At 50.0% G+C, this 16,316-nt stretch overlaps 1 protein-coding gene across 1 annotated transcript in view; it reads right to left on the bottom strand.

Annotated features, from left to right (window-relative positions):
* EFCAB6 (EF-hand calcium binding domain 6) overlaps positions 1–16,316 on the bottom strand; it is a 245,902-nt gene that overhangs the window by 179,661 nt on the left and 49,925 nt on the right. Inside the window, exon 6 of the mRNA XM_061124022.1 lies at positions 14,996–15,062. Coding sequence (XP_060980005.1) covers positions 14,996–15,062 — 67 coding nt within the window. The remainder of the gene's footprint in view (positions 1–14,995; positions 15,063–16,316) is intronic.

The following is a 16,316-nucleotide window of genomic DNA, read 5'->3' as shown; positions in this document are numbered from 1 at the left end:
ACGCCTGGGAAGCCCTCCTGCACTCCAGGTCCTGCCTACTCTTGCCTGCAGCCTGTTTCTGTACGCCGGAAAGCTAGGAGTGATTTTTACATGTGTAAGTGGTTGGGAAAAAAAAAATCGAGAAGGGTATTTTGTAACATGTGAAAGTTATTTATGAATTTCAAATTTCAAGACCCAAAAGTAGGTTTTAATGGCACCCAGCCACGCCCGTTCATTTATGTAAATAAGTTTCCTCCAGAGGCCTCCCCTACAGGGGCAAAGTTGAGCACCCAGGCTCAACAGTCTGACTGGCCAGGATAAAAATATTGACTATCTTCGCAGACGTCCATGATCCTGTTCCACTCCCTCGCCTGCACCCCTGTGGTAGGTGTCAGGCAGCATCAGGTGCACAGACAGAAGCCCCGTTAAAAAGGGGAGATGCTTCCTTGGGAGTCCCGTGGTTGAGAATCCACCTTGCAAGGGCAGGTTCAGTCCCTGGTCGGGGAACACAGTTCCCACCGGCCTCAGGGCAACGAAGCCAACACACCGCAACTAGGGACGCGGTGCAAAAGATCCACACGACGCAGCGAAGATCCTGAGTGGTAACCGAGACCTCCCCCCGCCCCGCAGCCAAATAAATATTTCAAAAATAAATAAACAAAAAGAAAACCAAAACGATAGCTAATTATGACATTGAGTTCAAGGCTCAGGAGCCAGGAAATGGCCTGAGGCTCTCTGAAGACCTGTCCCCAAGTTTTCCCTTCCCAGCCACCTGCCCCATCTCCTGCCCCAGACTCAGTCCCTGAGCCATCCTGGGTGGCCAGGGACCCAACCAGGAGCCTTCCCGTCAAGCTCTGAGCTTGAGCTGCCCGGCGGTGCCCCGGCCCCCACGGCCCCTGCAGCATCACAGCCCCTGTGAGGAGGCAGCATCTGACCCTCTTCCTGGCCTCAGAGTCCCCATCTGGGGAGATGACTGAGCCCAGGGGGTGATCAAAAACCAAGCAATTCAGGGACGGGAACCATGGAGGAGATGCGCTAATAAGGCTAGAGTCTGCCCTCTGGACAGCAGGGTTGGGAGAAGCCGGAGGGGAAGCCTTAAAGGTCTGAAGTGTGGCTACATAAACCAGGACTCGCTCACCTAACATTTCAAGAAAAATTTAAAAAAAAAAAGCCCCATTCCACAGAAAAGTGTGAATCACTCAGTTGTGTTCGACTCTTTTTTGACCCTGTGGACTGTAGCCCTCCAGGCTCCTCTATCCATGGGATTCTCCAGGCAAGAATACTGGAGTGAGTAGCCATTTCCCTCTCCAGGGAATCTTCCCAACCCAGGTCTCCTACATTGCAGGCAGACACTTTACTGTCTGTGCCACCAGGGAAGCCCATGGAAGAGTGAAATAAAAAAAGAGGGAGGCGATTACTCTGGCGGGGGGGTGGAAATTATAGGAGCAAAATTAAATTAAAACATTCCCCAAAAGACTTAGATGAACTCATAGAGGGCAGACTCACGAATGTTACTATAAGGAGCAGAGAATGTCTGCTGTGAAGAGTAAAACCAGGGAGAAGTGGGGAAGAGAAACCTCCTTCAGAGGCGGTAGCAACCATGGAGAATCAAAGTGCCCCAGGCTGCCATCATTCTGGTAACCTTGGAACGGAGACCTGACTCCTTCCAACTCCAGTGTTCTCATCTGTGAGATGGGAATGAATGGGGCACCATGTCAGAGTGCACAGATGAAATGAGCTCACCTATGCAGGTGCCTCACAGGGAACATACCCAGTAGATGGTGGTCTGATAGGAATCACTGATCAAGACCAAAGGCTGAGGACAGAGATATAAATAACCAGACAACCACTCACACACCTGCTGGGGAGCAGGAACTGTCTGAATCAGAGTTACTGCCCCACTCAGTCAACTCGTCCACTTCCTGCCCTTCCCCACTGCCCAACCTAGGTTAACAGGAGCCTTGAGAGAGTGGAAAGTCTGGAGTGGGCAGGAGTCCAGGGACAAGAATGGGGTCTGGATCAATGGATTATTGTCAAGTGGATGAAGGTATGGATGATGGATAGATAGATGGATGATGGATGAATGGGTGATGGATGGATGGATAGATGATGGATGGATGGATGAACAGACAGATGGATGGATGAATAATAAGTAGAGAGATGGATAGATGGAGGGATAGAAGGCTATATGCATGCATAGATTAATGGACAGAAAAATGGACGGATGGATAGGTGATTGCAGCATTCATGGGGAAGAAGCATTGGTAAGCCAACAGTCTTTGTACAGACAGGACAGGTGCCTGCAGAAGGGGAGATAGGCATGCCATTTCTGGGGACACAGTGATCTGTTCTACACTCTACCAGGGGGAAGGAACTGAGAATTGAATAGAGACAGCAGAGCAGGAGGGGCAGATAAGAGCAGTCTGTGTGCCTATTATCGGCACGGACAGGATACATGAATTTTCCACAAGTTAATGGAGAACAAGAAAGGCAGAAGGCTAACAACGAAGTACCAGAAAGAGAAATTAAGGAAACAATCCCATTTACCATCACCTCAAAAAAGAATAAAATACCTAGGAATAAACCTACCTCAGGAGGCAAAAGACCTGTACTCCAAAATAGTTTGCGGACACTCATGAAAGAAATTGAAGATGACACAAACAGTTGGAAAGACATACCATGTTGTTGGACTGGAAGAATCAATATTATCAAAATGACCATACTCCCCAAGGCAATTAACAGTCAGTGCAATCCCTATCAAAATACAATGGCAGTTTATTTTTGCAGAACTAGAACAAAATAATTTTAAAACTTGTATGGAAACACACAGAAGACCTCAAATAGCCAAAACAATCTTCAGAAAGAAGAACAGAACTGGAGGAATCATGCTCCCTGACTTCAGACTATACTACAAAGCTATAGTAACCAAAACAATATGGTACTGACAGAAAAACAGACTCACAGTGGAATAGGAGAGAGCGCCCTGAAATAAACCCAGATACTTATGGTCAATCTACAACAAAAGAGGCAAGTATATCCAATGGAGAAAAGACAGACTTCAGTAAGTGGTGCTGGAAAAACTGGACAGCTACATCTAAAGGAGTGAAATTAGAACATTCTTTAACACCATATACAAAAATAAACCCAAAATATATTGAATGTAGACCAGATATAGACCTAAATGTAAGATTGGATATTATAAAGTTTATTGAGGAAAACATAGGCAGAACACTCATTGACATAAATCACAGCGATATCTTTTGGATCCGTCTCCTAAAGCAAAGAATATGAAAGCAAAAATAAATAAATGGGACCTAATTAAGCTTAAAAGCTTTTGCATAGCAAAAGAACGGGCTTCCCAGATGGCGCTAGTGGTAAAGAACCCACCTGCCAGTGCAGGAGACAAGAGACTTGGGATTGATCCCTGGGTCAGGAAGATCCCCTGCAGGAGGGTATGACAATCCACTTCAGTATTCTTGCCTGGAGAATCCTATGGACAGAGGAGCCTATGGGATATATATAGTCCGTAGGGTTGCAAAGAGTCAGACACCACTGAAGTGACTTGGCACACACACATGGCGTAGCAAAAAAAAAAAAAAATCAACAAAACAAAAAGACAACCTACTGAATGGGAGAAAATATTGGCAAATGATAATGACTGGTAAGGGATTGATGGCCAGCATACACAAGCAGCTCATACAACTCAATATAAAAAAAAAAAAAAAGCAAACATCCCGATGAAAAAATGGGCAGAAGAACTGAGTAGGCATTTTTCCAAAGAGGATATGCAGATGGTCAACGGGCTCGTGAAAAGATGCTCAACATCACTAATCAGTAAGGAAATGCAAATCAAACCCACAATGAGATATCACCTCACACCTGTCAGAATGGCCATCATCACAAAAAACACAAATAACAAATGTTGGCAAGGATGTGGAGAAAGGGGAATCCTCTTATGCTACTGGTGAGAATATTAATTGGTACAGCCACTATGGAAAACAGTATGGAGGTCTCTCAAAAAAAAAAAAAAATGGAACCACCATATGACCCAGCAATTTCATTCCTTGGTATATATCCCCAAAAAACCAAATCCACTACTTTGAAAAGATACATACACTCCAATGTTCATAGCAGCATTATTTACAATAGCCAAGACATGGAAGCAGCCTAAGTGTCCATCAACAGACGAGTAAATAAAGAAGATGTGGTATAAAAAAAGAAAGAAATTTTGCCATTTGCAAAGCAACATGGATGGACTTGGAGGGCATTATGCTAAGGAAAGGAAGTCAGACAAAGACAAATACTGCATGATATCACATGTGAAGTCTAAAAAAATATGACAGACCAGTGAATATAGTGAAAAAATAAGCAGCCTCACAGATACAGAGAAAAAACTAATGGATACCAGTGGAGGCAGGGGAGGGGCAATACAGGGGTGGGAGATATTAATGCAAACTAGTGTGTGTAAAATAGGCTCCAAGATGTGTTCTACAACACAGGAGAATAGCCAATATTCTGTAATAACTGTGAATGGAAAGCAACCTTTACAAATTGTATAAAAAATTTTTTTAAAGAAAAAGAAAGGTAGAAGGCTTGAGCTGGTCTGCTCCCAGGGGCCGTTCACCAGCGGGGAGACTGGAGCTGCAGGAGCAGGTGAGGGGGACCACCGGGGCGGGGGACGGGGAAAGAGGGGAGGATGAGCCTCGAGCTGCTCCATCTTCCCGGGAAACCACACAGTTCAGGGGCCCCCGAAGCGCCATCCGTGAGTCCCCTAGTGCCCCATGAGCAGTCACAGAGGATGCCGGGGGCGGGGAGGTCCCCTCTTCTTCCTCAGCCCTCATCACACCTCTGATTAACCAGGGAGGAAAGAGGCTGACGGAGGGAGAAGGGGCAGGCCCCATACCCACCCCGCCGGGGCCCCTGGGGCTGGAAGGAGGGCAGAGGGGCCGCCCGAACTGCAGGGTGTAACCTGCGCTGGGCCTGTTATCCCCAGACCCTCTGAGACTGCCTTCCTTCTGGGAGGAGGCAGATTCGTCAGCCCCTGCTTGGGAAGCAAAGAATCAAACTGCTTCCCGTTTGTACCCCTGCTGAGTTCAGACGGGTTCGATAAACCACTAACAGTGGATGATTCTTACTCCACGGTTCTTTGTTTAAAAGTCTCTTTACGGCACCGGGAAGGGAGCTCCAGGAGGGAAAGCTGTGAACCCAAATAAATATGACCACCCAGACTTGAAAGGAGGTGAGGAAGGGCCTCCTGTTCCCTCTCTGGAGCCCAGAAACCACCCCCCGCCTCCTGCTCTGTCCAGGCCTGGCTCTGGCGGGGCCCCTTCCTGGGGGTGGGGGGCCGGCAAACCCTCCTCGGGCCAGAGGGCAACTGCCCACGAGGTTTTTCCATTCGAACGGGCTCCTGTTTAGCTCTTTCCTGTGCCCTCCTCACCTGCAGCCCCCTTCCTCGCAGGGTTTCCAGTAGCAGGGGGCTGGGGGCCTCGGCCCCCCAGCCTGCCTGGGGACGGCGGCGCCGGGGAGGGGCCCTTGGCCGGCCCGTGTCTTGGCTCCACAGAGCGCGGAGTTCGGCTGCCGTCCTGTCAGTCTGGCACCTTTCTGTCGCCACGACTAAAACTCATTTTAAATTTAAGGAGTACATTTTTCTTTTTTTTCTAATTGAAGCCAAGGAAAAGGATTTCTCTTACAATAAACACATCAATGCTCATTTTCCTTATTATTCTACTTTTGGCTATTTCGTATAAAATCTTTAATTAAAGTTTTTCTTTGAAATTGTCATTATCAACCCAGAAGAAAGAAAGGGGGGGAAAAAAAAAGAACAACACAGCTGTGCAGATATGAAGCGCTATTCAGGACTAAATGAACTGGAACGGAATAAGTAGCTTGACTGTTATGTTCTTGGTTTTGGCTCTGTATTCTCAATAGCACAGTCTAACTTGTCACTTTATATCGATTCCATCTGTTTACACTCTGCAGCGTATTGGCTTCCTACCGTGAACATTTCCTATTTACCAGCTGGTAGAGATGAGCCAAACCAGATAGGAAAAAATTAGACTACATTCAGAACCTCATAAACACAAACTTTCAATTTGGGGACGTGTGGGTGGCGCGGTGGCCAGCATTGCTCACCTTTAACAAAGGGGCTGACGTCCCCTCCTGCTCCTGCGATGCCCCCACCCTCCCCTGTCCCCGACTTCCGAGAGGACTCGGCATTGACTCTCTGGAGGGATGCAAAGCCTGTCTTTACCAAAGACTGAACAAGCTCACACAGAAAGACATCTAAAGGAGATCCGCAAAAACGGAGAAAAGGGATCGGATCTGGCTAAAAAAAAGCCAGATGGAATTCTCCAGGCCAGAATACTGGAGTGGGTAGCCTTTCCCTTCTTCAGAGGATCTTCCCAACCTGGGGATCGAACCCAGGTCTCCTGCATTGCAGGCGGATTCTTTACCAGCCGAGCCACCAGGGAAGCCTGTAAGTTGAAAGTCGCTCAGTCGTGTCCAAATCTTTGCGACCCCACGGACTGTATACGGTGCATGGAATTCTCCAGGCCAGGATACTGGAGTGGGTAGCCTTTCCCTTCTGTGGGGTAGGGGCGGGGAGAAGAGCTAAAGCAACCTAAAAGTCACAGTTGCTGTGCTGTGCTTAGTCGCTCGGTCACGTCCGACTCTTCGTGACCCCACGGACTGGAACCCACCCAGCTCTTCTGTCCATGGGGAGTCTCCAGGCAAGAATACTGCAGTGGGTTGCCATGCTCTCCTCGAGGGCATAGTTGCTACCACACAGCAGAAATCCAGCTCTGGTTTGGGGTTTCCTTGCAGCCACGGTGAAAAGAGAAACTTCCTGTGTATACGCCACGCATACCTCCCCCCACCATTGACTTTCATTTTTAAGATGCTCACCTGCCACAAACGGCTTAAAGACATCTAATTGGAATTCTACCTACTCACTGAACAGCCGACACAGCTACGAAAATAAGCCCCAAGAGGGTGCCAAATGTAGAAGAAATATCTCGTGTCTCTCCTTCCTAACGCCACCCACGTGCCTAGGGTGGGAGCTCCTGCCCAGACACCATGGGCCACGCATCCTGGGGCCCCTGTCACCCTGACTCCAGGACTCAGACAGCTGCACCCCAGGAAGGGCAGGCTGGTCCCCCCCAGGACCTTCAGGACCCCACACAGCAGAGGCGCTCAGCAAACACAGGCTGACGACGACAGTGAGGGACCGACTATCCCGGGGCCTGCTAACAGGCACCCCGGACCCCAGCTGGTCACCCCTCGCGTGCAGCCCTCCTCTGCTGATGTCATCACCTAAATCCTCCGCCCTCGGGCCATGACCCCCATCAGAAACATCAACAAGCTCCGCCACCACCCCGTGCCCCATGCTTTAGGGTTAAGAGTAGCTCACCTTCAAACACCTCTGCCCTTTTCTCCAGTCTCCATTTCAGTAGTCGCTCTGCCCCTTCTTGCCTTGAGAAATAGAACTCCGCGTGGAACCGTCACAGAGCCGGTCCCCTCCCCGGCCCGGCCACGCGTCCCCCGCCCGCACCTCCATGTGCTCCCCTCCGGCCAGGCTGCAGCCCTGAGCGCCACCCCACGTTCGCTCTCGGCCCTGTGCTGGATGGACAGCCCACCCACGGCCCAACTCAAGCTCCGCCCTCACCTTTCTCGTGAGGTCTCTCCTGTGCACGCTTCCTGCAGAACCTTCTTTACTTATCCCTTAAACATTTACTGAGCTCAGATCTGGTGCCGGGGTCTGTGCACGGCACTAAAGTGGCAACAGGGAGCAGGGCAGGGAAGGCGCCCACTCCCGGGGAATGCATTTCCTAGTGATAAACAAATAAACAAAACCTCAGGATGTTCTGAGTGCTGAGCAGTTGTAGACAGTGGAGTCCAAAGACTTTCGGGGGGTGGGGGCATCCACTCCAGTGGGGAAACTTCATGCTGAGCGCCAAAAAACCAGGGTGTTTTTCTGAACTTTATTCAGTAGGTGACCAGTAACCACGGGGTGTCTTAATCAAAGGGGTCAGATGAGACCTGACTCACGTTGAGAACAGACAGCTCTGGTGTCGTGTGAAATGGAGGCTGTGAGGGGCAAGGTGGGGAGCAGGAAGAACCAACCCCGGGGTGACGGGCAGAGCCATCCACGGGGGCCATGGGGATGCAAAGGTGCACAGGCTCCGATACGGCAGAGGCTGCGGTGGACAGGACTTGCCGGTGGACTGGAGCCACTTACTGGGATGGAGGGAGGTGTGGGGCGGAAGGCTTCTTGGGGGGCGTCGGGGGGACCGTTTGCCCTGCTTTGGTCTGTAGACAGTGGCGAGTCCAGGGACACATATGGAGATAGAAACGCGGGAGCCAACAGCACGCAGCCCCGTTTGTAGCTTTAAACCATAGATGACGGCACAGTCTTTCAATTTTCCACAGAACTCCTTGGTCTTATCCATTCCAAATGCAAACTCCTAATTTTTCTAAAAAAACTCCTATGGGCCTTGCACTATGGTAAGTTCATTTTATATTTTTTCTCATAAAGAGTCTCAACAATATTGGAAAAATCTCAAAAAATTGCTTCCCCATTTCACAACTGAGAAGATAGTTCCCAGAGAAACCAGCTTGGTTGAGGGTCACTCAGACAGTGAGTGTCTTGGTTCAGATGCACACTCAGCCAGGGGTCCGGCCTGCCCCCCCCACACCACCAGCCTATCCCCCCAGTACCACAGGCCTGTCCCCCTGACACCACTGCCCTATTTCCCCCGCACCATTGATTGTCTCCCACCCACTGGCCCGTCTCCCCCACACTGTGCTGTTTTAAACACTTATTCTTGCAATCTTGTGTTGACTTGCCACATGTAAGAAAGATTTTTTTTAAGATAAACTTAGTCCGAAAAAATATAAATTCTGACATAACAGCATCTTTGCTTTTCTTTCCTGATGAAGCCTTTAGTAAATTAATAATAAAGCAACCAAAAATAGGTCCTGGGGTAGGAGCATTTTGAATATCTTTTTTTTTTTAAATAAAATGGCAGCTGATTATTTTGTTATGTGAAATGCTCGAGATCAAAATGTAAGCACAGCTCTTCATTTAGCTGCACAGAGACACAGGAACAAGAGCTGTGACATTATTAATCACTATATTCGGTTATGATTGATAGGCTTTTCTGCAGGAGGAGAAAGTGCCTCAGATACAAGCTGTCCCAACAGCCCCGCGATATGCTAATATTTTCTTCAGATGAAAGAGGAGATGTGTTCAAATACCTGCTATAATAGGCAATTAATACCAAGTGCACCGGAGGAGAGATGATAAAAGCGGGATTAGGAGAATATTACGAATTAACCAAAAGCTTGTATGTTTTAGTAAATGGCCTCATTTTGAGTCTGACACTGTCTTTTTATTAGGCAAACAGGCTGTATTCCGATACATTTGTGCGTGCTAATGTGGTGTTCTAATGTTAAGGTATGCTTATGAAATGGCTGTGATCCTAACGACTGTTTCTTTATTCCTCAAGCGATAATTTTTTAAATCTCTTTTTTAAGAAAACCCACCTATTTAAGAAAATGAATATACCCATCACTTGCGTGTCTTCACTTTTGTGACGATATTACCGAGCAAGCAAGCAGCTTAGTGCCTCTAATTATTTACTAATTGCTCCTGAAATGACTGAGCTGCATCTGTGCGACTCCAAGGCACCGGGGTGATCCCATAAAAACGTGTGTCAGTTCACTTGGTGTCCCACAGACAGGCTCGGTGCAGCTGACTGGGTCGACCAGATGTTCTGACATCCCAACACACACAGATTCAAAAGAACATTCTTGATGGGGTGGTGACTTGGTATGAGGGCCAACGGCCTAGGGCTCTGGGTGAGGTTCATTTAGTTTTCCTTTTTTTTTTTTCATGTCTTTGAATTGCACATTCTTGAATTCTAGTCTTCAATTTAAAACAATTTTTTCTTGCCTGTCGAGGGCAGGAGACTAGTTGTGACATTTCTAAACATACACTGAAGTTTTTACATAACTGAGAACAGCTTCCTGTGTCCTGGCCATCCCCAGGACATGGCTTGCAGGGAGTGTCTGCGTGCCCCCCACCTCGAGGGCAGGACAAGGTGATTCTCTTCCCCTGCTAGGCTCTTCTTTGACCTCCACCTCACGCTCATGTCGGGAGTTGACAAAAGATGAAACAGGGTCAAAAGACCCGAATGCGGTTAACCTGGCAACGCCCTGCAGCCTTGCTCTGGCCCTCTTGCCCTGACAGAGTCCTCACCCGAAGCCTGTGGAGAACTAAGTCCTGGCCCTCGGGCGCTGCCGTGGCTGCAGGACGGGCCGGGGCCCTGCAGGGCCGACAGGAGCATAAGCACCTGAGGCATTGGGAACGAGTGTGAGACGGGCAGGAGGCCAGAGACAGAAAGGGAAAGAAAACTCCCAAATGCCCATTTGAAGTGGAGGCCACATGACCAACAACACGACTCTGGGGTTAGACGACCTCCGCTCGTTCATACGGCGGTGATCAGAGAGGCTTCTCTGAGACTGGCTGGGTCCACTTCCGGGCAGAACCAAGAGTCACATTTGCTATGGGCAAACGAGGTATTGGGGCTTCCCAGCTGGCACAGTGGTAAACAATCTGCCGGCCAATGCCAATGCAGGAGACCCGGGAGACTTGGGGTCAGTCCCTGGGTCGGGAAGATTCCCTGGAGGAGGAGATGACAACCCGCTCCAGTATTCTTGCCTGGAGAATCCCAGGGACAGAGGAGCCTACAGTCCATAGGGTCGGACAGGACTGAGTGACTATACACGCATGCATGCACAAACTACATATCCCCGCCTTTCCTAAAGGGCCTCCTTGAGAAGCAGGGTGGCTGGTAATTAGCAGCCAGGACCCCAGAGCCAGCTGCCAAGGTAGGAACTGCAGCTCCTCTGTCCCCAGCTATGCACACAGGGCTCAACTGCTCAGCCTCTGTTGTAGCCCCCTCCACAGCAAGGCAGGAGACCAAGAGCACTTGCCCAGGGGCTCTCCTGGAAAGTGAATCTGTAAGCACAGTAAAGCACCGAGAAGAGCGCCTCGTGAATGCTCAGCCTACGCTACCTCTTATTAGTATCACAGATGGCAAAACCCAAAATATTACATCGGTGTCCAAAGGATTAAGGCCCGGCCAGCCTGAGGGTCCTTTTGCTGGGTGGCGGAAGCAGACACTGTTGGTCACTTTCTCCAAAGCCACTGACCTCTGCCCACCCCGTCTCTTTCTAACGAAACCCTCCATTTTCCACTTTGTTCAGATATTAGCTCCCCACCTGTGGCCACGTGCCTCAGGGGAGAGAGTCGAGCCACTGCACCAGGCAGTGACCAGGGTTGTAGCAACGCCACCGCCAGTGACGGGTTTGTGTGGGGACAAGACCCTGGGCTATGAGTCATGAGGAGACGTTCCACCGTGTTTATGGAGAGTCACACTGGCAGAAATGGCATGCTGGAAAAAAAAACCAAGAAAACCTGATATTGCAGTATCCACGTGTCAGACCTGGAATGCTGGCCACCTCCTGGTGACCAGAGGAGAGGTGAGTGAGCAGACCCTGACCTGCGCTCCCTTCAGACTTGGACAAGATGAGAAGTTCCTTATCGTCTCAGCTCAGTTGGACACCTCTCAAAAGGCAGGACAACCAGACACCTTGGTGGCAGTAGCTGATGGGCCGCCACCTGGAGGTGGGTAAAGCTCCCACAGGAAAGGTTTCAGGAGTGCCTGGCAGGATAGATAAAGGGACGGATATTCATCGAGCATGCACTGTATGCACGGGCATCCCTTGTATTACTCTCACTCATCCCCGAGACCACTCCACTAGGTCAGTGCTGTCTCGCCTTCAGACACGATGGAGCAGAGCAGGGACAGGGCTGCAGGGCCCATGGGCGGGGGCACCTCCTTCCCGCGGAGGCCCACTGCCTCCCAGGAGACTAAGACAGCAAGGGGTCTGCAGATCAGAGAGCCCGAGAGCGGCCAAGGAGACGCCCACCGAAGGCACAGCGGAGAAGCCCAGGGAAGCCGTCATCTCCGTGATCCGGGAAAAGCCAGGGCCAAGACGGGGAGGGTGAGCGAGGGGCGCACCAGACTCCGAGCACGCACAGGGTGGAACCTGGCGCAGATCGAACCAGGACCCCGGACCCGGAGCCTGAGGGCGACACCCTGGGGACCACCTGGGCATGCAGAGCTTCCTCCTCCCCGGATACGGGGCCCCGGGACGCAGACAGCAGCCTCCTCACGTGAAGCCCCGGGTCACAGTCCTCGAGGGACAGACAGTCTGGACCCAGAGGTCACCCCGTCTACCTCTGCCTTGACGGGAGACAGAAAATGAGGTTCAGGGAGACCAGGGGTTCAGCTGAACATGAAGACACACCGGAGGGTCTGGTGAAAGGGAAGCGAGAGTGTTAGTCGCTCAGTCTAGTCCAGCTCTTGTGGTCTGTTGCTTGCCAGGCTCCTCTGTCCATGGGATTCTCCGGGCAAGAAGACTGGAGTGAACTGTGCCGTCCTCCAGGGGATCTCCTGACCCAGGGATCGAACGCAGGTCTCTGTACTGCAGGCAGATTATTTACCATCTGAGCCACAGGGAAGTCCCAGGAGACTCAAAGGGAGTAAACACAGCTGGAGGGAGAGGTACCAGACTAGGACGTTTGGAAGGTCTGGCTGTTGTGGCTGTTTACTCGCTAGGTCACGTCTGACTCTTTGCCACCCCACGGACTATAGCCCGCCAGGCTCCTCTGTCCATGGGATTCTCAAGGCAAGAATGCTGGAGTGGGTTGCCGTGCCCTCCTCTAGGGGATCTTCCCAACCCAGGGATTGAACCTGCATCTTCTGCATTGGCGGGTGGACTCTTCACCACTGAGCCACCAGGGAAGCCCCTTCGAGGGTCTTAGTGCACCTGAGTTAGGGCAAGGCTGAGGAGCCAGACATCAGACCAAGCTCACAGCAGAAGGAAAGGATTGAGATACATAAGCACTGGGGTTCGGGCAGTTTGGGGTGCCAACAGCTAACTGCCTGTTGGTTTAGGATGGCTAGACCACACACACGTTTAGCAAAGTCTGGCTCCCAAAATTCACAGAGACATTTGCATGCATTCTTGGCTCCCATGAGGCTCGCGGACTTATATTTAAAACAAAAGCATTAGCATCTTTCACTCCCCAACTGTGTGGATCGCCCGGCAATGACAACATATGTCTGAAGGGAGTCTTCTTTCACTGATCGCCAGGTGTTCCTCCCCATCACCGGTGCTCGAGTGAGGTCCGACGGCAGGGCCCGAGTGGCAGGTGGAAACACGCTACTGCACAGCCAGTGGCCAAGGAGGGTGTTGGGTTTGCTCTGCTTATTCTGGGCTCGGTGGGAAGGGATGACATTCATGAGTTCCTACCTATTCGTCAAAGGAAACTATAGTAATCGCCATAATAATGACAGATGGCATCGCCAGAGTGTTCCAGGCGCTTTATACCGGATGTTTCTAGGCCACACAACAGCACCGTGAGATGGGTGTTCCTATCCCCAACCACAGATGAAGAAACCCCATGACAAGGACTTGCCCAAGACCACCGGCTGGTAAATGGCAGAGCCCGTCCCAGGCCACCCGCCTGCCCAGGGCCAGGGTCACCCGTCGAGCTGGGGTTCCAGCTTACGTGGGCCTGACTGCTCGGCAGGGAGAGCCAGGGGTCAGGCGGCCCCTCCATCACCTGCTCAGCCTCTGGCGGTCACCTTTCTGTTCTCTGCAGAACTAGCACGACAACTGCCCTGGTTTAAACTCACCCTTAGTGGGAGGGCTTTATTGGAAGGAGGCTGGGATGAAAAGACAACTGAGATGAAAGGACAGACAGCCAGTGTGAAGTCCCCTTCATTTTCCTCTTGGAAGCCTCACTTTCGGTAACTTACAAGCCGGACCTGTGTCCACACCCTCCCCTAACTCCCCTAATGTCATGTCACATTATTGATCCACCAAAGCATCTCAGCTGACAGGATGACTGTCATAAACAGTTGACTTTTCTAGGATAATTTCATGATTAACACAGTTTGTGAAGAGACAACTTGAGGACATATACCATAAATAATATCCAGTGTAGTATGTATCTCTTACAGAATAACAAATGAAGGACAATGGAAGCAGCAAATAATTGTACCAGGGTTCTTACTGATATAAACGATAGAGAAAGTAGATTTCTAGGAGCAAGTAATGCTAAAAAATTATCACACTAAGATGAATTTTCTGGTGTACAAGCCGGGAGAACATTTTGTGGGGTTTAGACAAACATTTTGTGGGTTTCTGGCTCTGTTTGATTTTGAAACGTATGAAAATCTCAGAAGAGTTCAAAAAGGAAAGAAAATTTGTCACATTTCTAACCAACATATTGAATCAAGTGAATTAAACTATGATTCTCAAACTGCTCATGTAACTGAGCAGGCTCAAATGCATCTTAAATAGGGGTCTGAGTCCAACACCAAATGCTGTGAACACCCAGTCCCTCCCTAGGTGTGCCCCGCAGTATCCACCACAGTAATCCACAAACAGGAACAAAGCTACATGCTCCTTCCTAAACACACGCAGGAGCTTTTGTGGCTAAATTACTCCATACATAAATGTCTATCTCCCTGCATTTCTCTGGTTATTTTTACCATGCCGCTCTTGATTGGCACTTACTGCTGAAAAGCAGCAGTCTTCTCATTCTAAAGAAAACCTTGCCTCGGTTGTAGACAGAAACCGAAGGGCCGCCCTACGGATGATGATCTAAAGTTAAAGCAAAGGTAATTGATATTCCAGGACTTCTGGTGTGGTTCATCACAGAGGATGCCATCGGAGCGCGTGCAATCTATTGAGTCAGGCGACTTTGACATGAGACCACAGATGACAAGACCCAGCTCATTCTGCATCATCTCCATCAGCTCCCTCTGCTAGCAGTTACTTTTGACAAGTGGCTGGAGGGGGGGTGGGTGCTGGTCGGGGCGGGGGGGGGGGGGGTAGGGTTGGGGGGCCCGGAAGAACTTTGAAAGATCTCTATTACCTTTTCTCCTACTTGGGCCTCGAGCTCTTTTAAAGTCCGACAGCCATTCATTTCATTCTCACCTCCCCTTAAAGACAACAATTAAAAACCTCTTGTTAGCATGTTTTCACTGAATTAACGTTTACATAGGACACACAGAGATGAAAATGATAAGAATTTCTACACTGCATATCTTTAAATGCAAGGTGTTTCTTATGTACTACCGTTTGCCAGAAGTGTGAACTCAGGCAAGTTACTTAGCTTCTCCAGGCCTGGGGCCCCTCTTCTGTAAAATGAAATACAACATCGACTACTCCCAGGGCGGTGCGGGGACTGAGTAATTACGGCCTGCACTCCATGGGTTAGCAGACATCCCACTTTACAGAGAAGGCTGGGCAGGCCGAAGGTCACGATGGGGAAGTGGAGGCCCAGTCTTCAGATGCATGCTGAGCCCTGCGGAAAAGGGCTGAGCCTGGCTGGGCGTATGTACCAGCCACTTGGCTCCATCTGCTTGTATTAACTCTATCTGGTTTTGCATCCTCTGTCCACCCATAAACCGCTTCAGACTCCCTCTTTGGAATCAACCGTGAGGCTAGGGTGGGGACAAAGAACACCAGAGGCCCCTTCACAGTATTTATCCAGTGCCTCCTGTACCCAGGTCTGGGGTGCCATGTCGAGCGGAACACCATTTCCAGTCTTGAAAAAGCTTAATGCCAGTGATGGTGACAGACAGGAAATAAGCAATCAAATAAACAATGTTCAGTTCAGTTCAGTTGCTCAGTTGTGTCTGACTCTTTGCAACCCCATGGACTGCAGAACACCAGGCCTCCCTGTCCATCACCAGCCCCCGGAGTTTATCCAAACTCATGTCCATTGAGTCAGTGATGCCATCCAACCAGCTCATCCTCTGCCATCCCCTTCTCCTCCCACCTTCAATCTTTCCCAGCATCAGGGTCTTTTCAGATGAGTTAGCTCTTCCCATCAGGTGGTCAAAGTATTGGAGTTTCAGCTTCAACATCAGTCCTTCCAATGAATATTCAGGACTGATTTCCTTCAGGATGGCCTGGCTGGATCTCCTTGCAGTCCAAGGGACTCTCAAGAGTCTTCTCCAACACCACAGTTCAAAAGCATCAATTCTTCGGCACTCACCTTTCTCTATAGTCCAACTCTCACATCTGTACATGACTACTGGAAAAACCATAGCCTTGACTAGACAAACCTTTGTTGGTAAGTTGATGTAACCAGAAGTGCTGTGAAGACAATAAAGGCAGGCAGTGGGGAGTGGGGAGAGACAGGGGAAGAAGGAAAGGCCCGTCTCCTGGACGGGGTGGACAGCAGGCAT

Source organism: Dama dama, chromosome 22 (assembly GCF_033118175.1).
Source record: "Dama dama isolate Ldn47 chromosome 22, ASM3311817v1, whole genome shotgun sequence".
Classification (NCBI taxonomy): Eukaryota; Metazoa; Chordata; class Mammalia; order Artiodactyla; family Cervidae; genus Dama; species Dama dama.
This window is presented reverse-complemented; position numbering and strand designations above follow the sequence as displayed.